Consider the following 23,851-nt stretch of genomic DNA (forward strand, 5'->3'; position numbering starts at 1 on the left):
AAGAGCCCTGGTTATTTCTGCTGTAGAAATTCTGGCCAGTCACATATTGGTTGAAAACCGCTGATCTCCTTCTTTATCTGTACTACCTCTCCTTCACGCGGGTGTTGTGACTTCCGACCCTACCCCAGATGCCCAAACACCCCACCTACAAATCCACATACCCCTCCGCACCCCTTCAGTCACTCACAAGCTGCGAGCTAAACCTGGTGACTAAAATGATGATGAACAGGGAGTAGTGGGGGATGAGCAATGATGGCTGCTATGGTATTTGCCATGGTGGACGGTGGGAGAATTCAAGGGAGGATGGGGAGCGGGTCCAGCAGGGTGTGGTTGATACTGTCTATATTTCTATCCTTATCTGATAGTCCATCCCCTCTCTAGCCACTTTAAGGCTTTGTTTCAAAATACGTTTATACCGAGGGCAGGCGAGGAGGCAAACATCTTCGCGGTGGCGCTGAGGGAGCGAGCATATGGGAGGAGATTCAATATTACGCTAACAGCGATAGGGAAATCTCCCCTACTTCCCTTAGCAGTGATCTTTGCCCCATCTTTCTCTTATTCTGTGTGAAACATGATCTTGCGTGACCCCATTACCAGTTTCAGTCAGCCAGTAACCCAATGTCTTTCCTCAGAAAGGAGACCCCAGTGCCTGTGGTGCACATTCATCGCCCATCTTGTCCCCTGAAACCCACTTTCCAATGTTTTGAGCTCCTCACTCGTCTCTGTGAGACTGTAAGTTAGTCTCTCAATCGTTACCAGGGCGCTCGTCTCTGAAAACCGGCCCCTAGTCTTCAGAACTATATTTTTTGCCATCATTAAGCCCTTAATCGGACGTTTTTGTTGAGTGGGGAAAATAAGGGACAACTATTCAATCTTGTTAAATGGAAGCACTGTCTGGGTAATTTACTGTCTCATTGTTAAACTGTTTTCTTGCTCTGATCCGCACATGGCCCAAAATAGCATAAGAGGTTTCGTGACACTGGGTGCTTTACATCTCGAGCTAAGTTCAACCTAAAGTGTCTTTACATAGGATGGTCAGGAGAACTTTGCGGTGATCACAATTTTGCAGTATTATCCAATGGGTATCTGCTCTTAATCAAATATTTAAATACTTACTATTTTGATTGGCTCTGTTATAGTTGTTTGGTGTATTTCCTCTGCTGATTTGAAGGCGAGAAGCTTCTGTTCTCCAAAAACACCCAATGAGAACAAGCCCCAAGTTGCTGGGCTTCACTACCATAAGAAAACAGCACCTGATAGCACTAAGGTACGCAAATGCATGGTAAAATGGGCCCTGCATGCACCTCGGGTAGATGCCAGTTTTGGACAAGCTGAGATAGCAAACTCCCTATGTCAGTATCTGTTAGTGAAATGGACACACTTGGTCTGTAATATATCTGGAGATGCTAATGCTTCCTCAGGCTCTGCTAGTTCAATCACAGACTCTCAGTTGGTGCCGGTTACCGGGATGTCCTCTGCTGGGCCAGTTGTTATAGCGGGACATTTCCAGTTTGTGACTGGTAGCAGTGGGAAACTCTGAGGGTGCTCTACCACCACCCACCCCTCATCTTTCTGCTTCCTGGGTGCAGCCCTGTCCAGGAGGCCGTGGTCCCAGGGGCAGGACTCTTACCATCATGAAGAGCTTCCTAATCCCATTGGCTTACGCCAGTCGCAAATCAGAATGCTTCAAGACAGACACACCTTTAGGCCAAGCTTCCAGAGAGATTTTATTTAGTAGGACTCTGATAGGTTCAGCAATAGCAAAACAACAGATATTAATCAGTTACAACTTCAAGGCGTGTTCAGATCAGGCATGGTCTCAAGAAGCGTCTGGAGCAGCAGAACATGCAAGAGTGTGTAACTGGTCGCCAGCACATCCTTAAAACAAAACAATGTCACATGTGTAGCCTCTAGAGCCCGGTCACAGCTTCCAAATCGCTGTCTCCATGCGAGATGACCATCCGCAACCCCCATCCGAACAAGGAACCCAATGCTATGATTATTGAATGTGTGGGCTTCAGAACAGGGAGTGTATTTTACTGTATCCTCAGACCACTGAGTGTAATCCAACTGGTTTTGATGGGAATATTTGGGATCATACAAGACGGAAGAACCTTCAGGGATGAGGACATTTCCATTGGTGGATGATATCTTGGATAAAGCTAATCGACTATTTTTGAAGTGGAATAAATTAGTCTGAGGAACTTAATGCTGTTTTGAAGAGAGCAGGATAGTTATCTGTCCTCATTATCTGGTCATTAGCAGACTGGTGCTTCGAGAGGGCTGGATGCCTGGCCAGGACAGAGGCCCAGAAGCCTTGCAGCTCTGCAGGATTTATTAAGAACCAGCAAGAGAACTGTCGGGAGGATAGCTCAGCAGCAACGTGCTCGCCTTGGAACCAAGACGACATGGAGCAACACAGGTTTGATCCCCTGGTCCGCACTTAGAAACCTCTGGGTATTAAGCACGTAATAAATAACCTAACATATCTTATCATATCATGAAACCCACGGAAAAAGAGTTAAGGTGAGTGCTTAGGGTATCCTGGAGGAGAGGATCGAGGTGTTGAAGTGGAACCATGTGGTGGCAGTAGAGTTCCACATTAGAGGTTGTGTCATTTGTAGGACCCCTTGATGAAGATGACACAGAGGAGCCCCGGGCAAGCTGGTGTTGTGACATGCCCTTTAGCCGGAGACGATATTCTAGGCAATTTATGGAATGTAAGTATGGCTATAAGATGGGGAGGTGGTGCTAAGTAGTAGGGCAACACTGGCCACCTATGGTAGAGTATGCACACAACTACTTTTCCCTTCAAGGGCAATGGAGATTCTAGGTGCCGCAGACCCTTTTTACCAAGGACAATTTCAGGGAATGCAAAAGGTTGGTGTATGGTGGCCTCGGTCTGACTTGCACCAACGCAAGGCTCAATCAACCACTGACTCTACACCTGCAGTGCCCAGCGACTAAACAGAGAAGAGAAGGTACACGAGAGTAAGATGACAGAAATGGGGGGGCGAGAACAGGGAAATTGATAGAAAATGAAGGAAGTAGGAGTTAGAAGAAGGCAGTACATTGGTGTGGACTTAGCTGGGAGGGATGGAGAAGATAGGACAAGGGACAAAAAGAGAACTGCGAACAAGACCTTTCCCCCTTATCCCAATATTAAGGGAAACAAATACTTCATTGCACTATAAATATCTTCATATCAGCAGATTTCATAAGTCTTCTGATGTGAAGTAAGAGGATGGATGTCCTGCCTGTAATAAACACCTTGTTCTGTACAAATCGGTTTCCTTCACGGAGGACCGAGATGGAGTGCAGATGGGGGTTGGGGGGAGGGGAGAGAGAATCTGGGCAAGGGGAACAAAACAAAAAAACAACCCACGGTGGCCTCAACCTTCCTCTCATCTATGTCTTCAGAGCATCCATCACGAGAGACCAAGATCAAGCCAAGTGTAGCTCCAAGTCCTTGGCACCGCCTCACGGAGGTGTGGTACAGGTTGAAGAGGTTGCCTCTCCCTTGGCAGTGGTCTGCTTGGGGGGAGACAGGGGTGAAATGATTGTCCCCTTGTGGCACTGCCCTGCCTGGGGGTGTGATACAGGTGGGGAATGATGGTCTCCCATTAAGTCTCAGTGGAGTTCCCCCCCTCAGTGTGGTCCACATGGTTCCCAGGGCACTTCCTGTCCTTGTGGTGCGGGCTAGCGAGTCTCTCACTTCCGGTCCTCGTCGTTGATGTAGTGGTGGAGGCTGAAGAAGTTCATGGACCCTTGGGCGAGGTTGGACAGGTGGATGACGCCGGTGACGACCAGGGTGACGAGCAGAACAGGCACCACCACGTTCCACACTGTAGCCAGGATGTTGTAACAGCGCGCCCTGGAGCCAAAGCGGCGAGCAGCATCCACGTCACCAGCCACTTTCTGGTCGCGGGCCTTGAATGGAGGAGAAAAAGATGCTTATTGGGGGAACATGCAATCAGGGCTGCAAAGAAAGCAAGAGGCTGGGACGACAGAGAATCAGGCTATCTGCAGTGCAACAGGCTGATCCGGCTGCAACAGCCTGGCTCCGCTACAAGGATTCTATCCCAGCAGACCATAATAGGACAAGCTGTTGCGATGGATTCAAGATGTGCTGCCATCAACAGGACAAGCCACCAGTAAGAGCTCAAACCAGGAACCTGCTGGCTTTCTGAAAGGAGCAGATCACAGAACATGCCACAGAGAGTCAGATCAGACGAAAGACCCCCAGAGACTTGGTGCTAGCAGAGTGCCAGAGACATACCCCGGGGCCAGGGGCGTGAAAAAGACATAGCTGTCCCCTGGGACTTGAGCCACATAATGCGATGCACGCTCTATTCTCTTGCAAAACATGAACACTGTAGCCGTGCCTGTAATACAGGCACGGCTGCCGCCGGAATTCATTTTTTTCCAGCACCTTGAAAAGGGCAATTTCCGGGTCATTATGACCTTGCCGGACCCGGTAATTGCCGTTTTCTGGGCGCCGGAAAAATTCTTCCCCATTCCCAAGCTTACCGATACCGCTTTTACTGTACTAGCAAACTCGTAATGGGGCCATATTTCTTCCTCTGGCTTCTAACCCATGCATGAGGCTTCTACAGTGAAGCCCCGTCCCTACAGATTTCAGCACTCATCATCTACCCTCTACCTCAGTGTCCTCATGGCTGGTGCAAGGATTTATGGCACCCCAGGCGAAGTGTCATTTTAGCAAAGCCCTCCGGTATAATACGGACTTATTTAATGTTTTAATTTCCTAAGTGATGCTTTCTGAGTTGCCTGGAATTGTTGGATTCAAGTAGCAGCTCGTAGTCTGTCCCGCTTGATAAGGGACCCTCTCACCCTTGATCATCTCCCTCTGTGCTTGTTTTCGTCTTTGTACTGTGGCACTGGCCTTTGTTGCTCCCACTATCAACAACATGTTTAGCTTTTGTATAGGCATGGCAGAGTCCTTTGCTAGGAACTGCCATACTTGTGCTACTTGGCCAGAAGATGACAACAGCTTGTGAATGAATATCTGGTCATACGATGTCAGTCACCAGCAAATACCTGAAACCTATACACAAGCCAAAATGGTTGTCTTGGCCAGTGCAGGTTTTTGGCGGGACTTCAGTGTGAGGAACAGGTGTGAGTGCTCACATATTGCTTATGAATTAAGTGCCTAAAAGCACATTTGGTTACAACGTTTTTATCATAAAGGGATCTCTTGTATAGCTGCAAATAAGCCATGAACTTTCAGAAGAGTGATTACAGATACCAGTGGCAATCCCTTTAAAGAACAATGTGTGTTGTTACTGTGCTATAGACCTAACCAAGGCGATCCCAGGATGGTGTGCTTTGGGGAGGGACGGGCGGGTGCAGTTGTGATGGCCATAGGGATTAGTATCGCAATGGGTAGGCAATGGGTGTGCGAAAAGCCAGTGCACAAAAAATAGACGAGAAAAAAACAAATATTTAACTTGAAAACCTAAGTATCCGTCCCTACAAAAGATTCTGACTGTCCCTTGGAGTGGAGGCCTCACTCTAGCTAGCGGCGGTGGGCCCCCTATCTAGGGGAGGGGTAGGGAGAGAAAGCTTGCCCTCGCTACACTGTCCCTTGGAGTGGAGGCCTCACTCTAGCGAGCGGCGGTGAACCCCCTATCTAGGGGAGGGGTAGGGAGAGAAAGCTTGCCCTCGCTACACTGTCCCTTGGAGTGGAGGCCTCACTCTAGCTAGCGGCGGTGGGCCCCCTATCTAGGGGAGGGGTAGGGAGAGAAAGCTTGCCCTCGCTACACTGTCCCTTGGAGTGGAGGCCTCACTCTAGCGAGTGGCGGTGAACCCCCTATCTAGGGGAGGGGTAGGGAGAGAAAGCTTGCCCTCGCTACACTGTCCCCTGGAGCGGAGGCCTCACTCTAGCTAGCGGTGGTGGGCCCCCTATCTAGGGGAGGGGTAGGGAGAGAAAGCTTGCCCTCGCTACACTGTCCCTTGGAGTGGAGGCCTCACTCTAGCTAGCGGCGGTGGGCCCCCTATCTAGGGGAGGGGTAGGGAGAGAAAGCTTGCCCTCGCTACACTGGCCCTCATTACGACCCTGGCGGAGAACCATGGTGCAATTTGCACCATGGTCCATGGCGCAAAGCTGCCAACTCCGCCATGGGGGTTGGCGGACTTACCGCCCCATTCCGACCTTGGCGGGGCGGTAAGTCCCCAATCCCCATTTACCCTTCCCCATTCCCATTTTTGCCCCATAGGGTATAATGGGAGTGGGGAAGGCGTTAATTACGCCACCGTAAATTACGGTGGCGTAATTAACAACAAGTCCCGTAGCGCCATGGATTTTTCCGCCCGGAAAAAGCAGGCGAAAAAAGCACCATGGCGCTACGGGAACTCGTAGTAAGGCGGAAAGGTACGCCATGCATTACGCCGGCGTAAACCCCTTTCTGCAAGGGTCGTAATGAGGGCCACTGTCCCTTGGAGTGGAGGCCTCACTCTAGCTAGCGGCGGTGGGCCCCCTATCTAGGGGAGGGGTAGGGAGAGAAAGCTTGCCCTCGATACACTGTCTCTTGGAGTGGAGGCCTCACTCTAGCTAGCGGCGGTGGGCCCCCTATCTAGGGGAGGGGTAGGGAGAGAAAGCTTGCCCTCGCTACACTGTCCCTTGGAGTGGAGGCCTCACTCTAGCTAGCGGCGGTGGGCCCCCTATCTAGGGGAGGGGTAGGGAGAGAAAGCTTGCCCTCGCTACACTGCCCCCTGGAGTGGAGGCCTCACTCTAGCTAGCGGTGGTGGGCCCCCTATCTAGGGGAGGGGTAGGGAGAGAAAGCTTGCCTTCGCTACACTGTCCCTTGGAGTGGAGGCTTCACTCTAGCTAGCGGCGGTGGGCCCCCTATCTAGGGGAGGGGTAGGGAGAGAAAGCTTGCCCTCGCTACACTGGCCCTCATTACGACCCTGGCGGAGAACCATGGTGCAATTTGCACCATGGTCCATGGCGCAAAGCTGCCAACTCCGCCATGGGGGTTGGTGGACTTACCGCCCCATTCCGACTTTGGCGGGGCGGTAAGTCCCCAATCCCCATTTACCCTTCCCCATTCCCATTTTTGCCCCATAGGGTATAATGGGAGTGGGGAAGGCGTTAATTACGCCACCGTAAATTACGGTGGCGTAATTAACAACAAGTCCCGTAGCGCCATGGATTTTTCCGCCCGGAAAAAGCAGGCGAAAAAAGCACCATGGCGCTACGGGAACTCGTAGTAAGGCGGAAAGGTACGCCATGCATTACGCCGGCGTAAACCCCTTTCCGCAAGGGTCGTAATGAGGGCCACTGTCCCTTGGAGTGGAGGCCTCACTCTAGCTAGCGGCGGTGGGCCCCCTATCTAGGGGAGGGGTAGGGAGAGAAAGCTTGCCCTAGATACACTGTCTCTTGGATTGGAGGCCTCACTCTAGCTAGCGGCGGTGGGCCCCCTATCTAGGGGAGGGGTAGGGAGAGAAAGCTTGCCCTCGCTACACTGTCCCTTGGAGTCGAGGCCTCACTCTAGCTAGCGGCGGTGGGCCCCCTATCTAGGGGAGGGGTAGGGAGAGAAAGCTTGCCCTCGCTACACTGTCCCTTGGAGTGGAGGCCTCACTCTAGCTAGCGGCGGTGGGCCCCCTATCTAGGGGAGGGGTAGGGAGAGAAAGCTTGCCCTCGCTACACTGTCCCTTGGAGTGGAGGCCTCACTCTAGCTAGCGGCGGTGGGCCTCCTATCTAGGGGAGGGGTAGGGAGAGAAAGTTTGCCCTCGCTACACTGTCCCTTGGAGTGGAGGCCTCACTCTAGCTAGCGGTGGTGGGCCCCCTATCTAGGGGAGGGGTAGGGAGAGAAAGCTTGCCCTCGCTACACTGTCCCGTGGAGTGGAGGCCTCACTCTAGCTAGCGGCGGTGGGCCCCCTATCTAGGGGAGGGGTAGGGAGAGAAAGCTTGCCCTCGCTACACTGTCCCTTGGAGTGGAGGCCTCACTCTAGCTAGCGGCGGTGGGCCCCCTATCTAGGGGAGGGGTAGGGAGAGAAAGCTTGCCCTCGCTACACTGTCCCTTGGAGTGGAGGCCTCACTCTAGCTAGCGGCGGTGGGCCCCCTATCTAGGGGAGGGGTAGGGAGAGAAAGCTTGCCCTCGCTACACTGTCCCGTGGAGTGGAGGCCTCACTCTAGCTAGCGGTGGTGGGCCCCCTATCTAGGGGAGGGGTAGGGAGAGAAAGCTTGCCCTCGCTACACTGTCCCTTGGAGTGGAGGCCTCACTCTAGCTAGCGGCGGTGGGCCCCCTATCTAGGGGAGGGGTAGGGAGAGAAAGCTTGCCCTCGCTACACTGTCCCGTGGAGTGGAGGCCTCACTCTAGCTAGCGGTGGTGGGCCCCCTATCTAGGGGAGGGGTAGGGAGAGAAAGCTTGCCCTCGCTACACTGTCCCGTGGAGTGGAGGCCTCACTCTAGCTAGCGGCGGTGGGCCCCCTATCTAGGGGAGGGGTAGGGAGAGAAAGCTTGCCCTCGCTACACTGTCCCGTGGAGTGGAGGCCTCACTCTAGCTAGCGGCGGTGGGCCCCCTATCTAGGGGAGGGGTAGGGAGAGAAAGCTTGCCTTCGCTACACTGTCCCTTGGAGTGGAGGCCTCACTCTAGCTAGCGGCGGTGGGCCCCCTTTCTAGGGGAGGGGTAGGGAGAGAAAGCTTGCCCTCGCTACACTGTCCCTTGGAGTGGAGGCCTCACTCTAGCTAGCGGCGGTGGGCCCCCTATCTAGGGGAGGGGTAGGGAGAGAAAGCTTGCCCTCGCTACACTGTCCCTTGGAGTGGAGGCCTCACTCTAGCTAGCGGCGGTGGGCCCCCTATCTAGGGGAGGGGTAGGGAGAGAAAGCTTGCCCTCGCTACACTGTCCCGTGGAGTGGAGGCCTCACTCTAGCTAGCGGCGGTGGGCCCCCTATCTAGGGGAGGGGTAGGGAGAGAAAGCTTGCCCTCGCTACACTGTCCCTTGGAGTGGAGGCCTCACTCTAGCTAGCGGCGGTGGGCCCCCTATCTAGGGGAGGGGTAGGGAGAGAAAGCTTGCCCTCGCTACACTGGCCCTCATTACGACCCTGGCGGAGAACCATGGTGCAATTTGCACCATGGTCCATGGCGCAAAGCTGCCAACTCCGCCATGGGGGTTGGTGGACTTACCGCCCCATTCCGACCTTGGCGGGGCGGTAAGTCCCCAATCCCCATTTACCCTTCCCCATTCCCATTTTTGCCCCATAGGGTATAATGGGAGTGGGGAAGGCGTTAATTACGCCACCGTAAATTACGGTGGCGTAATTAACAACAAGTCCCGTAGCGCCATGGATTTTTCCGCCCGGAAAAAGCAGGCGAAAAAAGCACCATGGCGCTACGGGAACTCGTAGTAAGGCGGAAAGGTACGCCATGCATTACGCCGGCGTAAACCCCTTTCCGCAAGGGTCGTAATGAGGGCCACTGTCCCTTGGAGTGGAGGCCTCACTCTAGCTAGCGGCGGTGGGCCCCCTATCTAGGGGAGGGGTAGGGAGAGAAAGCTTGCCCTAGATACACTGTCTCTTGGATTGGAGGCCTCACTCTAGCTAGCGGCGGTGGGCCCCCTATCTAGGGGAGGGGTAGGGAGAGAAAGCTTGCCCTCGCTACACTGTCCCTTGGAGTCGAGGCCTCACTCTAGCTAGCGGCGGTGGGCCCCCTATCTAGGGGAGGGGTAGGGAGAGAAAGCTTGCCCTCGCTACACTGTCCCTTGGAGTGGAGGCCTCACTCTAGCTAGCGGCGGTGGGCCCCCTATCTAGGGGAGGGGTAGGGAGAGAAAGCTTGCCCTCGCTACACTGTCCCTTGGAGTGGAGGCCTCACTCTAGCTAGCGGCGGTGGGCCTCCTATCTAGGGGAGGGGTAGGGAGAGAAAGTTTGCCCTCGCTACACTGTCCCTTGGAGTGGAGGCCTCACTCTAGCTAGCGGTGGTGGGCCCCCTATCTAGGGGAGGGGTAGGGAGAGAAAGCTTGCCCTCGCTACACTGTCCCGTGGAGTGGAGGCCTCACTCTAGCTAGCGGCGGTGGGCCCCCTATCTAGGGGAGGGGTAGGGAGAGAAAGCTTGCCCTCGCTACACTGTCCCTTGGAGTGGAGGCCTCACTCTAGCTAGCGGCGGTGGGCCCCCTATCTAGGGGAGGGGTAGGGAGAGAAAGCTTGCCCTCGCTACACTGTCCCTTGGAGTGGAGGCCTCACTCTAGCTAGCGGCGGTGGGCCCCCTATCTAGGGGAGGGGTAGGGAGAGAAAGCTTGCCCTCGCTACACTGTCCCGTGGAGTGGAGGCCTCACTCTAGCTAGCGGTGGTGGGCCCCCTATCTAGGGGAGGGGTAGGGAGAGAAAGCTTGCCCTCGCTACACTGTCCCTTGGAGTGGAGGCCTCACTCTAGCTAGCGGCGGTGGGCCCCCTATCTAGGGGAGGGGTAGGGAGAGAAAGCTTGCCCTCGCTACACTGTCCCGTGGAGTGGAGGCCTCACTCTAGCTAGCGGTGGTGGGCCCCCTATCTAGGGGAGGGGTAGGGAGAGAAAGCTTGCCCTCGCTACACTGTCCCGTGGAGTGGAGGCCTCACTCTAGCTAGCGGCGGTGGGCCCCCTATCTAGGGGAGGGGTAGGGAGAGAAAGCTTGCCCTCGCTACACTGTCCCGTGGAGTGGAGGCCTCACTCTAGCTAGCGGCGGTGGGCCCCCTATCTAGGGGAGGGGTAGGGAGAGAAAGCTTGCCTTCGCTACACTGTCCCTTGGAGTGGAGGCCTCACTCTAGCTAGCGGCGGTGGGCCCCCTTTCTAGGGGAGGGGTAGGGAGAGAAAGCTTGCCCTCGCTACACTGTCCCTTGGAGTGGAGGCCTCACTCTAGCTAGCGGCGGTGGGCCCCCTATCTAGGGGAGGGGTAGGGAGAGAAAGCTTGCCCTCGCTACACTGTCCCTTGGAGTGGAGGCCTCACTCTAGCTAGCGGCGGTGGGCCCCCTATCTAGGGGAGGGGTAGGGAGAGAAAGCTTGCCCTCGCTACACTGTCCCGTGGAGTGGAGGCCTCACTCTAGCTAGCGGCGGTGGGCCCCCTATCTAGGGGAGGGGTAGGGAGAGAAAGCTTGCCCTCGCTACACTGTCCCTTGGAGTGGAGGCCTCACTCTAGCTAGCGGCGGTGGGCCCCCTATCTAGGGGAGGGGTAGGGAGAGAAAGCTTGCCCTCGCTACACTGGCCCTCATTACGACCCTGGCGGAGAACCATGGTGCAATTTGCACCATGGTCCATGGCGCAAAGCTGCCAACTCCGCCATGGGGGTTGGTGGACTTACCGCCCCATTCCGACCTTGGCGGGGCGGTAAGTCCCCAATCCCCATTTACCCTTCCCCATTCCCATTTTTGCCCCATAGGGTATAATGGGAGTGGGGAAGGCGTTAATTACGCCACCGTAAATTACGGTGGCGTAATTAACAACAAGTCCCGTAGCGCCATGGATTTTTCCGCCCGGAAAAAGCAGGCGAAAAAAGCACCATGGCGCTACGGGAACTCGTAGTAAGGCGGAAAGGTACGCCATGCATTACGCCGGCGTAAACCCCTTTCCGCAAGGGTCGTAATGAGGGCCACTGTCCCTTGGAGTGGAGGCCTCACTCTAGCTAGCGGCGGTGGGCCCCCTATCTAGGGGAGGGGTAGGGAGAGAAAGCTTGCCCTAGATACACTGTCTCTTGGAGTCGAGGCCTCACTCTAGCTAGCGGCGGTGGGCCCCCTATCTAGGGGAGGGGTAGGGAGAGAAAGCTTGCCCTCGCTACACTGTCCCTTGGAGTCGAGGCCTCACTCTAGCTAGCGGCGGTGGGCCCCCTATCTAGGGGAGGGGTAGGGAGAGAAAGCTTGCCCTCGCTACACTGTCCCTTGGAGTGGAGGCCTCACTCTAGCTAGCGGCGGTGGGCCCCCTATCTAGGGGAGGGGTAGGGAGAGAAAGCTTGCCCTCGCTACACTGTCCCTTGGAGTGGAGGCCTCACTCTAGCTAGCGGCGGTGGGCCTCCTATCTAGGGGAGGGGTAGGGAGAGAAAGCTTGCCCTCGCTACACTGTCCCTTGGAGTGGAGGCCTCACTCTAGCTAGCGGCGGTGGGCCCCCTATCTAGGGGAGGGGTAGGGAGAGAAAGCTTGCCCTCGCTACACTTCCCGTGGAGTGGAGGCCTCACTCTAGCTAGCGGCGGTGGGCCCCCTATCTAGGGGAGGGGTAGGGAGAGAAAGCTTGCCCTCGCTACACTGTCCCTTGGAGTGGAGGCCTCACTCTAGCTAGCGGCGGTGGGCCCCCTATCTAGGGGAGGGGTAGGGAGAGAAAGCTTGCCCTCGCTACACTGTCCCTTGGAGTGGAGGCCTCACTCTAGCTAGCGGCGGTGGGCCCCCTATCTAGGGGAGGGGTAGGGAGAGAAAGCTTGCCCTCGCTACACTGTCCCGTGGAGTGGAGGCCTCACTCTAGCTAGCGGCGGTGGGCCCCCTATCTAGGGGAGGGGTAGGGAGAGAAAGCTTGCCCTCGCTACACTGTCCCTTGGAGTGGAGGCCTCACTCTAGCTAGCGGCGGTGGGCCCCCTATCTAGGGGAGGGGTAGGGAGAGAAAGCTTGCCCTCGCTACACTGTCCCGTGGAGTGGAGGCCTCACTCTAGCTAGCGGCGGTGGGCCCCCTATCTAGGGGAGGGGTAGGGAGAGAAAGCTTGCCCTCGCTACACTGTCCCGTGGAGTGGAGGCCTCACTCTAGCTAGCGGCGGTGGGCCCCCTATCTAGGGGAGGGGTAGGGAGAGAAAGCTTGCCCTCGCTACACTGTCCCGTGGAGTGGAGGCCTCACTCTAGCTAGCGGCGGTGGGCCCCCTATCTAGGGGAGGGGTAGGGAGAGAAAGCTTGCCTTCGCTACACTGTCCCTTGGAGTGGAGGCCTCACTCTAGCTAGCGGCGGTGGGCCCCCTTTCTAGGGGAGGGGTAGGGAGAGAAAGCTTGCCCTCGCTACACTGTCCCTTGGAGTGGAGGCCTCACTCTAGCTAGCGGCGGTGGGCCCCCTATCTAGGGGAGGGGTAGGGAGAGAAAGCTTGCCCTCGCTACACTGTCCCTTGGAGTGGAGGCCTCACTCTAGCTAGCGGCGGTGGGCCCCCTATCTAGGGGAGGGGTAGGGAGAGAAAGCTTGCCCTCGCTACACTGTCCCGTGGAGTGGAGGCCTCACTCTAGCTAGCGGCGGTGGGCCCCCTATCTAGGGGAGGGGTAGGGAGAGAAAGCTTGCCCTCGCTACACTGTCCCTTGGAGTGGAGGCCTCACTCTAGCTAGCGGCGGTGGGCCCCCTATCTAGGGGAGGGTTAGGGAGAGAAAGCTTGCCCTCGCTACACTGTCCCTTGGAGTGGAGGCCTCACTCTAGCTAGCGGCGGTGGGCCCCCTATCTAGGGGAGGGGTAGGGAGAGAAAGCTTGCCCTCGCTACACTGTCCCTTGGAGTGGAGGCCTCACTCTAGCTAGCGGCGGTGGGCCCCCTATCTAGGGGAGGGGTAGGGAGAGAAAGCTTGCCCTCGCTACACTGTCCCTTGGAGTGGAGGCATCACTCTAGCTAGCGGCGGTGGGCCCCCTATCTAGGGGAGGGGTAGGGAGAGAAAGCTTGCCCTCGCTACACTGTCCCTTGGAGTGGAGGCCTCACTCTAGCTAGCGGCGGTGGGCCCCCTATCTAGGGGAGGGGTAGGGAGAGAAAGGGGAGGGGTAGGGAGAGAAAGGGGAGGGGTAGTGAGAGAAAGCTTGCCCTCGATACACTGTCTCTTGGAGTGGAGGCCTCACTCTAGCTAGCGGCGGTGGGCCCCCTATCTAGGGGAGGGGTAGGGAGAGAAAGCTTGCCCTCGCTACACTGTCCCTTGGAGTGGAGGCCTCACTCTAGCTAGCGGCGGTGGGCCCCCTATCTAGGGGAGGGGTAGGGAGAGAAAGCTTGCCCTCGCTACATTTTCAATCATGCTTTATATGACAATAAAACACTACAAAATCCACGAACAAAAAAGTACGTCTGGACTCGTATAAGTTCAAGATGTATTATTTACTGTCCAACCACCTTATGTAAAAACTCTGGTGAAGGAGAACAATTCTCTGGTTTGCTAGACATTAGAACTACTTTCAAGCGTATTCCTTGTGAAAGTGTCCGATTTTAAGCTCGGTGCTTATTTTTGCGTTTCTCAAAGTGAGTTTCCACAGACTGGCAAAACAATAGAGTAAGTGAAAGGTTATTTTCACTTCCAAGGAATGTAAGTGTTCATTCTACTTGGGGGGAAGGGGTGCTATTGTATTAGGCATATCCTCACTAGTCGCCAAACAGCCGCAAGCTGTACCCCATCCCCTTCTAACTGTACTCTCCTGCGATAGCGTTGGCGTACTCGTGGCATTGCAGCAAAACTAAAAAAAAAAAAAAGTTCTCGTTGAGCTACTGGCTTTTGTCTGAGCAAAGGCCGCCTGAGCGTCCTGGAGACTGCGCCTGTGCGCTTTAGTTACACCGCTGCCCTCTGCTGGCGGGAGCCTAGAAAGCGAGTTCCGTTAGCAGGTGGTTCCCAGAGGAGGGCGCCTGGTTAAAAGGGGACCAGTCTCTCCCACGTCACTTGCCCATTTAGCGGCGCTGTGTCTTTCCTCTGCTTTTCAATGTTTTGCTGCCTTTCTCTATCATATTTCGGAAAATAGCAATTTAGGAACTCAAACTGGGACAGATACATTTGCAATGTATTGTTTTAAAAAATCAGAAATCAAATTGTCTGCAATAGCCCAAGGAAGTATGTAATAGTCTTGACACTATCCCCTTGCCCCCACCCCAGGAAGGGAAACAATAGTGGCCCCTGCCCTTTAGAGGTTACATAATAGGGAATTATTTGTAATGGGTGCGAGCGCTCGAAATTTGACAATTGTTGTATCTGTTTTTTGTTTTGAACCAGGTGTATGTTTTTTAGCTATCTAAATCCAGGACGTCATAATCGGCACAGAATCCCTCTATGTTTATAACGGGTGCTTTTTAACAAAACCCGCCATGCCTGAACCCCATATTCAGCCCAGTCCCTGCATAGGGTTGGATACGAAATAGCAGGGATGGTGTCAGGGTCTTTCATGTTTTTTTGTTAGAATGGGCCCTGAGCCTCGGGTGGGCCCAGAGCATCTGCCCCATGTTGGCAGTCTTATGACACTGTAGCACACTTCTTTAATTGAGGGCATCAAATGTACACTTTGCTGGGCGCACGTTAGAGGCTGTCTTTGCTGGCACCCTGAGGCTGTCCCCTCCTTCAGCCTCTTGCAATATCCAGCAACGTTCTAAGCGCCTTGAAACACATCGTGTATCAGCGCTATACATAGAAACAATCAATCACCGTGTTGCCTCTTTACCCCAGGTTCGTCTACATTAGCCCCTTGCTGAGGAAGAGTGATTATCAGCTTTTTGGAGGACATTTAGGGCCCGATTCACAGGGCGTTTTCCTATGGGATTGCGGCATTATACATCTGGGAATCAGGCCCGCAGTGTTTAGCGCCCCGCTAGCTAGCTTGCTGCCCAGTGATAATCTGCAGCTCTTAGCCTCCTTGCTGCAGTCCTTTGTCTCTATTATAATGTAACACCCCATGGGTGCCTCAGTCTGTTTTTCCCAGGTGTAGTCAAGTGATCCCCCAAACGTGTTGAAATGGGCCCCCACATCTTCGGCCGGCCCTGGGAAATAGTATGAAATTCGTGGATATCTCACTACTTCATCACCTCTAAATAATGCTATCACATGCATGTTTAATCAGCATCATGTGCCTTTAACTCTATCCCTTGTGCGTTGTCACCTCGGAGCCTGTTCCTTTTTATATCAGACTATGCCGCCATTTTGCCTTTTCCCCTTTAAATCATGGACTTTTTTCGTCTTTTCCTTCTCTCTGAGCTTGCTCTATCACTCAGTAACATCAAACTATGGCCTTTTTATGGGGTGTCAGTGTGATTTCTCTGGAGTCTTTTGAAAGCTAATGGAGTCATTGCAGTTGCAAATCAGGTCCTAATGTAATAAACATGTCTTCGCAAAGTGCACCTTCGGCCGCTTGATTTAGAAGCAATATGTGCGCCCTTGTATCTATCTCTTGCACTGAATTTCTGCTAAAAACAAACCTCGAAAAAGCCATCAAAAGCCCAGATACTCACACCATTTTTCGCCAACTGTTGCCATTTCATGGTCAGGTAGTAAGTACCCTGAAGGCAGTGATCCCATTTAACAGAAACGTGAACGCTGTTGGCTTTGCCAATGCTTGTTCCTGACCCTCATGTTGTTGCAGTTTGGCCTCTGAACCTCGTCATCTTCACTTCACACCCTTTAGCCTCTACCTTGGTAGCTCTTTTTGTTCTTCTGTTCTATTGTGCCCCTTGACCCATGACCTTCTCCCTAAGAGCCGCCTGTCACCCCATACTCGCATGCCTTCCTCCTCCGCTCTGCTATTGCTCCTCTTCACTGCCCGGCTCCTCTTCTGTACCTTTGCCTCCTCCCTGCCACTGGCCCCCTCTCATCACCAGAGCCGTCTTTCTTCCCGATGCCCCGTGTTTGCCCTGCACCTGTCGAGGTGCCACGGTGGCTGGAGGGCAGGGTGGAGCCTTGCAGGGGTGGTACTGGTAGGACGTCTATGTAGCTTTCTTGGGCTTAGGGGGTGGGGTTTAGGGATCTTACTAAAGGCCGTCTGGGCGACCACGGAACGGTAGACCCCCAGGTGGGTAAGCTGGAGCTTGGGTCTTCTTGATTGTTAATAAGTTGTGCACGTGACGCTGCCGAAATGTATCACCCTGCAGATGAACTGCTGACGGGTGTTCGAAAAAAGAGGGGTGGGGTGGGCTCCATAAAGAAAAGTTCTGAAACTAGGCTGTGAAAAGAACTTGTGCTATGTGACAGCAAGGGGTGCGCCTCATCCCCCGTCACAGCCCCCCTGTGTGCGCTTCTGCGTCTCTTTTCTATCAGTGTGATGTTTATCTGCTCAACCCCTCAATTGCCAAGGACGAGCTGCATAGACGTGCACAATAGCTTGGCAGTTATTGCAAGGCCCTTTCCTTTCCCTTCGTTCTCCATTACATTATACTTGCGCCCCTTCCGCCCCCCTCTCTGATCTTCTGGGCTTTATCCTATGCCTTTATCATCCTCGTACTCCCCCCCCCTCTCTTTTAACCCCTGTACCCTCTTGCTCGCCTTTTTTACCTCGTGTCCACATGCCTCCTCTTGGTCCTTTCTGCATTACTTGCTTCCACCAGGGGGGGACTGGCCTATAGGGGGCTCTGCAGATGTCCCGTTGGGCCTCTGCACGCCGAGCCTCTTTTGTGTGTTAATCTATTTTATTTCCAAATGGCCCCATAGGAAAAGGACTGGGCTAGCTGAACATGTGTAACAAGGGGCCACTTTGAACATTATTTCTAGGGCCTCTTTTCGTTCCAAGTCCAACATTCCTTGACCCTCATCTCTGCCTTCTGTACTTTATCTATGCCCCCGTGCCTCCTCTTTGCCCCCGTGCCTCCTCTTTGCCACGGTGGCCCCCTTTGCTCCGTGTACATCCTCTGTTACTTCTCTCTGGCACCTGGGCCATTCTCAGTTTCCCTTGTGATTCCTGGGTGCCCATCTCTCCTTCTGCGCCTCACATCTTTCCTCTGTGCCTCCTGTCCCTTCATAGCTCCCATCCGCCTTGTGCGAATCCCCTGTGCCTCCCCTCTGCCCTGTGCCTCGTATCCACTCTATGTACATCTCTGGCGCCTCCTCCCTGTTCCCGTGCGTCCTATGTGCGGCCCCTGTGCCTCTTCTATGCGTGTGTGCCTCTTAGCTGCCCCTTGTTCATCCCCTGCTGGTGCCCGTGTGCCTGCTCTTCACTCCTTATGCATCCATTCTGCATCATCTCTGCCCCTCTGCGTCCTATGTGCGGCCCCTGTGCCTCTTCTATGCGTGTGTGCCTCTTAGCTGCTCCCTGTTCACCCCCTGCGGGTGTCCGTGTGCCTGCTCTTCACTCCTTATGCATCCATTCTGCCTCATCTCTGCCCCCGTGCGTCCTATGTGAGGCCCCTGTGCCTCTTCTATGCGTGTGTGCCTCTTAGCTGCCCCTTGTTCATCCCCTGCTGGTGCCCGTGTGCCTGCTCTTCACTCCTTATGCATCCATTCTGCCTCATCTCTGCCCCTGTGATTTCGATAACTTATGTGTTCATCCTTCGTGCCTCCAATCTCCCACGTGCCTCCTATCTGCTTCTTTTACAACCCCTGTGCCTCCTTTCTACTGTGCCTCCTCTCTTCCCCGTGCCTCCTACATGCTATTTGTGCACCCCCTGCGCCTCCTCTCTTCCATGTGCCTCTTCTGTGCCTCATCTATCCCCTGAGCCTCCCCTCTGCTCCTTTTTGCTCCAATTTACTTGTGCATCCCCTCTGCCTCCTATCTGCTGTCAATGCCTCCCTTGCCTCCCTTTCCCCCCTGCCTTCTATCTGTTATTTGTGCATCCTCCGTGCCTCATCTGTGCCTCCTCTCTGTGCCTCCTGTTTGCTATTTCTCCACCCTCTCTGCCTCCTCTCTCTCATGTGCTTCCACTCTGCCCTGTGCCCCATCTGCCTCCCGCCTGGCTGATATTTGTGCATCCTCTGTAGCCTCTCTCTTTCCTGTTAGTCCTATAGCTACATATGCATTCCCCGTGCCTCCTTTACCTCTGCCTCCTATTTTTTGCTTGTGCATCCTCTGATTCTCCTCTCACGGCTCACCCCAGTCCCTCTTAGCCACTTCTTGTGCATCCCCTTCCCCTCCTCTCTCACCCCAGTGCCTCGTAGTTACTTCCTGTGCATCCTCTTTCCCCCTCTCTCATCCCAGTGCCTCTTAGCCACTTCTTGTGCACCCTCTTCCCCTCCTCTCACCCTAGTGCCTCTTAACCACTTCTTGTGCACCCTCTTCCCCTCCTCTCTCACCCTAGTGCCTCTTAACCACTTCTTGTGCATCCCCTTCCCCTCCTCTCTCATCCCAGTGCCTCTTAGCCACTTCTTATGCATCCTCGTCCCCTCCTCTCTCACCCAGTGCCTCTTAGTCAATTCCTGTGCACCCTCGTCCCCTCCTCTCTCACCCTAGTGCCTCTTAACCACTTCTTGTGCACCCTCTTCCCCTCCTCTCTCACCCAGTGCCTCTTAACCACTTCTTGTGCATCCCCTTCTCCTCCTCTCTCATCCCAGTGCCTCTTAGCCACTTCTTATGCATCCTCGTCCCCTCCTCTCTCACCCAGTGCCTCTTAGTCACTTCCTGTGCACCCTCTTCCCCCCCTCTCTCACCCTAGTGCCTCTTAACCACTTCTTGTGCACCCTCTTCCCCTCCTCTCTCATCCCAGTGCCTCTTAGCCACTTCTTGTGCACCCTCTCTCACCTCAGTGCCTCTTAGCCACTTCGTATGCATCCTCGTCCCCTCCTCTCTCACCCAGTGCCTCTTAGTCACTTCCTGTGCACCCTCTTCCCCTCCTCTCTCACCCTAGTGCCTCTTAGCCACTTCTTGTGCACCCTCTTCGCCTCCTCTCTCACCCCAGTGCCTCTTAGTCACTTCCTGTGCACCCTCTTCCCCTCCTCTCTCACCCAGTGCCTCTTAACCACTTCTTGTGCATCCCCTTCCCCTCCTCTCTCATCCCAGTGCCTCTTAGCCACTTCTTGTGCACCCTCTTCCCCTCCTCTCTCACCCCAGTGCCTCTTAGTCACTTCCTGTGCACCCTCTTCCCCTCCTCTCTCACCCTAGTGCCTCTTAGTCACTTCCTGTGCACCCTCTTCCCCTCCTCTCTCACCCTAGTGCCTCTTAACCACTTCTTGTGCACCCTCTTCCCCTCCTCTCTCATCCCAGTGCCTCTTAGCCACTTCTTGTGCACCCTCTCTCACCTCAGTGCCTCTTAGCCACTTCGTATGCATCCTCTTCCCCTCCTCTCTCACCCAGTGCCTCTTAGTCACTTCCTGTGCACCCTCTTCCCCTCCTCTCTCACCCTAGTGCCTCTTAGCCACTTCTTGTGCACCCTCTTCCCCTCCTCTCTCACCCCAGTGCCTCTTAGTCACTTCCTGTGCACCCTCTTTCCCTCCTCTCTCACCCAGTGCCTCTTAACCACTTCTTGTGCATCCCCTTCCCCTCCTCTCTCACCCAGTGCCTCTTAGCCACTTCTTGTGCACCCTCTCTCACCTCAGTGCCTCTTAGTCACTTCCTGTGCACCCTCTTCCCCTCCTCTCTCACCCAGTGCCTCTTAACCACTTCTTGTGCACCCTCTTCCCCTCCTCTCTCACCCAGTGCCTCTTAACCACTTCTTGTGCATCCCCTTCTCCTCCTCTCTCATCCCAGTGCCTCTTAGCCACTTCTTATGCATCCTCGTCCCCTCCTCTCTCACCCAGTGCCTCTTAGTCACTTCCTGTGCACCCTCTTCCCCCCCTCTCTCACCCTAGTGCCTCTTAACCACTTCTTGTGCACCCTCTTCCCCTCCTCTCTCATCCCAGTGCCTCTTAGCCACTTCTTGTGCACCCTCTCTCACCTCAGTGCCTCTTAGCCACTTCGTATGCATCCTCGTCCCCTCCTCTCTCACCCAGTGCCTCTTAGTCACTTCCTGTGCACCCTCTTCCCCTCCTCTCTCACCCTAGTGCCTCTTAGCCACTTCTTGTGCACCCTCTTCGCCTCCTCTCTCACCCCAGTGCCTCTTAGTCACTTCCTGTGCACCCTCTTCCCCTCCTCTCTCACCCAGTGCCTCTTAACCACTTCTTGTGCATCCCCTTCCCCTCCTCTCTCATCCCAGTGCCTCTTAGCCACTTCTTGTGCACCCTCTTCCCCTCCTCTCTCACCCCAGTGCCTCTTAGTCACTTCCTGTGCACCCTCTTCCCCTCCTCTCTCACCCTAGTGCCTCTTAGTCACTTCCTGTGCACCCTCTTCCCCTCCTCTCTCACCCTAGTGCCTCTTAACCACTTCTTGTGCACCCTCTTCCCCTCCTCTCTCATCCCAGTGCCTCTTAGCCACTTCTTGTGCACCCTCTCTCACCTCAGTGCCTCTTAGCCACTTCGTATGCATCCTCTTCCCCTCCTCTCTCACCCAGTGCCTCTTAGTCACTTCCTGTGCACCCTCTTCCCCTCCTCTCTCACCCTAGTGCCTCTTAGCCACTTCTTGTGCACCCTCTTCCCCTCCTCTCTCACCCCAGTGCCTCTTAGTCACTTCCTGTGCACCCTCTTCCCCTCCTCTCTCACCCAGTGCATCTTAACCACTTCTTGTGCATCCCCTTCCCCTCCTCTCTCACCCAGTGCCTCTTAGCCACTTCTTGTGCACCCTCTCTCACCTCAGTGCCTCTTAGTCACTTCCTGTGCACCCTCTTCCCCTCCTCTCTCACCCAGTGCCTCTTAACCACTTCTTGTGCATCCTCGTCCCCTCCTCTCTCACCCTAGTGCCTCTTAACCACTTCTTGTGCACCTTCTTGAGAGAGAGGAGGCGTGTGAGGAAACAAGGTGTAGCAAAAGAAGGATAATTGGCAATGAGGGCAAATGGACAAATGCAGGGGTTACTGGCCTGCTGGTCGCTCCCCCCGCCTGCCCTCTCCCGGGCGACGAGGCTTACTTGAGGCCCAGGCTATCTCCGCGGTTCTCACCCCGCCTCCTCTCTGCCCCCAGTGCGTCGTCTCTGGCCCTTTCCTTGATGTTCGCCCTCTTCCCCCGGCGCCTTCTTTCAGGGCTCCCAGCTATCCCCCAGTTGCCGCGTTTCTCCCTGCCCGCCTGGTCTGTGCCACACGTGCCCCCTCCTCTGTGCCCCTGTGCACCCTCCGCCGGTTGCCTCACCTGCCACCTGACCTGCCTCTGGCCCCTATGCCCCACGCGCCCACACCCGCCTTCTCCTTATACAGGCAAGTGTATTTTGTGGGGCGGGGGCAGTCCCTTTTTTTGTATAAATGATTGGTATTTCGCGACGTTTCCTGCGTACCCACAGAAGCCACGCTCGTTCTAATGCATGCCCATAGCCACGCTCCAGTATCCCTCTCCAGCGTGTGTTTCCACGCCTGGGCACAAGTTCATCTCTCTGCCCTCTCTGGCGCCCGGGCATTTTGTCTGCCTGCCTGCGCCGCCATGTTCCAGCGCCTCTTTCCCCTGTGCCTCCTTGCAATCCACACGCCTTGCCTCTTCTCTTGGTCGTGTGTCACTTTGTCGCCACAAGACTATCATTTGGCCCAATGCCAATTCTGCACAGACCCAGTTCTTTCGTGCCCTCTATGGAGCCCGTGCCTCATATCTGCCAGCCAGCCTGCCTCGCCTCTCCGCGCCTGCCTCCTCTCTGCTCCCGTGCCCTGTCCTGTTGCCACTTTGCCTCACCTCTGCCACCTGGGCCTCCATGCCCTTTGCCTCCTTTGGAATCCACGCGCCTTCTTGCTGGCCCCCTTGCGTCTTCTCTGGGCCAGGTGCCTCCTCGCAGTCACAAGACTCTCCCTTTGCCCAAACCTCTTCTGCCCATCACCCATTTGTTTCGTGCCCTCTCTGGCGAGTGCGCCTCTTCCTCGCCCTTGACCATTCTTCCGTCTCGCGTACATCCTTTTGGCATGGCCACCCTCTCTGCCCCATGCCCACTCGCTGCCCCTGCGACCAGTCTCTCTCTGCCCCTCTGCCCTATGCCCCCTTTCTGCACCTTTTACTCTTCTTTGGCCTATGCCCCCGCTCTCTCTCCCGTTTGCACCCCTCATTTACCCCTGCACCTCACCCCTGCCCCCCGTGCCACCTTTCTGGCCATTTCTCCCTCCTGCCCCGTTTTTCCCTTGTCCTCGCGCCCCTTTTTTCGCCCATCTGACGCGGCCCCATCTCACCTTGACAGAGTAGACTAGCGCCATGAAGCCCAGGCAGAACAGGTTCAAGTAGACCGTGTTGAAGACGGACCAGATCATGTGGTCTCGAGGCACCTTGGGGGCGCCGCCGATCGTGATCACCGTGGGGGCAGGCTCGGGTTTGTTGGGCGCCACGGTCAGGAAGTCTTCTCTGGGGTACGAGGTGTCCATGGCTGGCATGGAGAACAGCGACAGGGGCTCCAGTAAGGGGGCACCAGAGCCAGCTAGGGAATGGGTGCAGCACTTAGGCCAAGGATAGGGCACCAGTGGGGGGTACCGGAGCCGGGCTGGAGATGAGGGCACCGGTGGTGGCGGCTACAGGTGTCAGGCCAGTTGAAGACACAGGGGTGGAGAATGCAGGACCCGGGCAGCTGGCGGGCATCAGTGCTGGGGGTACGGGAGCAGAGACAGGGCACCGCAGGAGGAGAACGCAGAGGGCACAGAGAGTCGTTCAGGACCCCGAGAGACGTGCCAGGTCTTCTTATAGGCCTGTCCCGCGCTATATTAAACCATGTAATTGCAGCGTTGCCTGCTGTGGTTCACCCGGGAATGCTGTGCCAGTCCTGGCACAATCCCACTCTGGGGTCCGCCCGCCTCATCACAGCATGCGATGCCGTGTGCCCCCCGCCCGCCTCACCGCAGCGCTGCGCTCCTCACCTCTCCGCCCCTCCCCCGCCTCAGCAGATCCTCTCCTGCAGGCACAGAGTCCCCATCATATCGCCCCCCACCCCAAGAATCCCCTCACTATGCTCTACCTCTCGCACTTCTTATCCTATGAATCGATCTCTATTTTTCTTCCACTCAATTAGTCTTTATGGGCAGTCACGTGACTTGCAATTGACAAGAATGTCCAAATGTTACATTTCAGTGCGAAATATTGCCTGGTCTATACACAGCAAGCAATCACTGGGGTATGTTGGTGTTTGGATGTCTGAAAGTGGCTGTCGGTCTTTGGGTGTCTAAAAGTGTCTGTTAGTGAATCTTGATCTCTGGGTGTCTCATTGGATCTACTTATATGTAGATATCCAGTAGTGTCTGTTCGTCTTGGGTGTCTGAAAGTGTGGGGTCTGTTGGT

General features: G+C 55.3%; 1 protein-coding gene across 1 annotated transcript; it reads right to left on the reverse strand.

Moving 5' to 3' along the window:
• Nucleotides 1–1,702: 1,702 nt before the first annotated feature.
• LOC138503856 (interferon-induced transmembrane protein 5-like) lies at nt 1,703–23,332 on the reverse strand. The gene is made up of 2 exons (XM_069623917.1): nt 22,759–23,332; nt 1,703–3,930 (listed from the first exon to the last, which is right to left on the reverse strand). The coding sequence occupies exons 1-2, from the start codon at nt 22,954–22,956 to the stop codon at nt 3,712–3,714; spliced, it is 417 nt and encodes a 138-aa protein (XP_069480018.1). The 5' UTR covers nt 22,957–23,332; the 3' UTR covers nt 1,703–3,711.
• Nucleotides 23,333–23,851: the final 519 nt, after the last annotated feature.

This window comes from Ambystoma mexicanum, chromosome 11, assembly GCF_040938575.1.
Source record: "Ambystoma mexicanum isolate Mex_15411 chromosome 11, UKY_AmexF1_1, whole genome shotgun sequence".
NCBI classification, from domain to species: Eukaryota; Metazoa; Chordata; class Amphibia; order Caudata; family Ambystomatidae; genus Ambystoma; species Ambystoma mexicanum.

Coding starts and splice junctions, on each gene's coding strand:
- LOC138503856 (XM_069623917.1), bottom strand. CDS start 22,956: ATGCCAGCCATGGACACCTCGTACCCCAGAGAAGACTTCCTGACCGTG. Junction 3,931..22,758: donor CGCTAGTCTACTCTGTCAAG/GTGAGATGGGGC, acceptor CCTCCATTCAAG/GCCCGCGACCAGAAAGTGGC.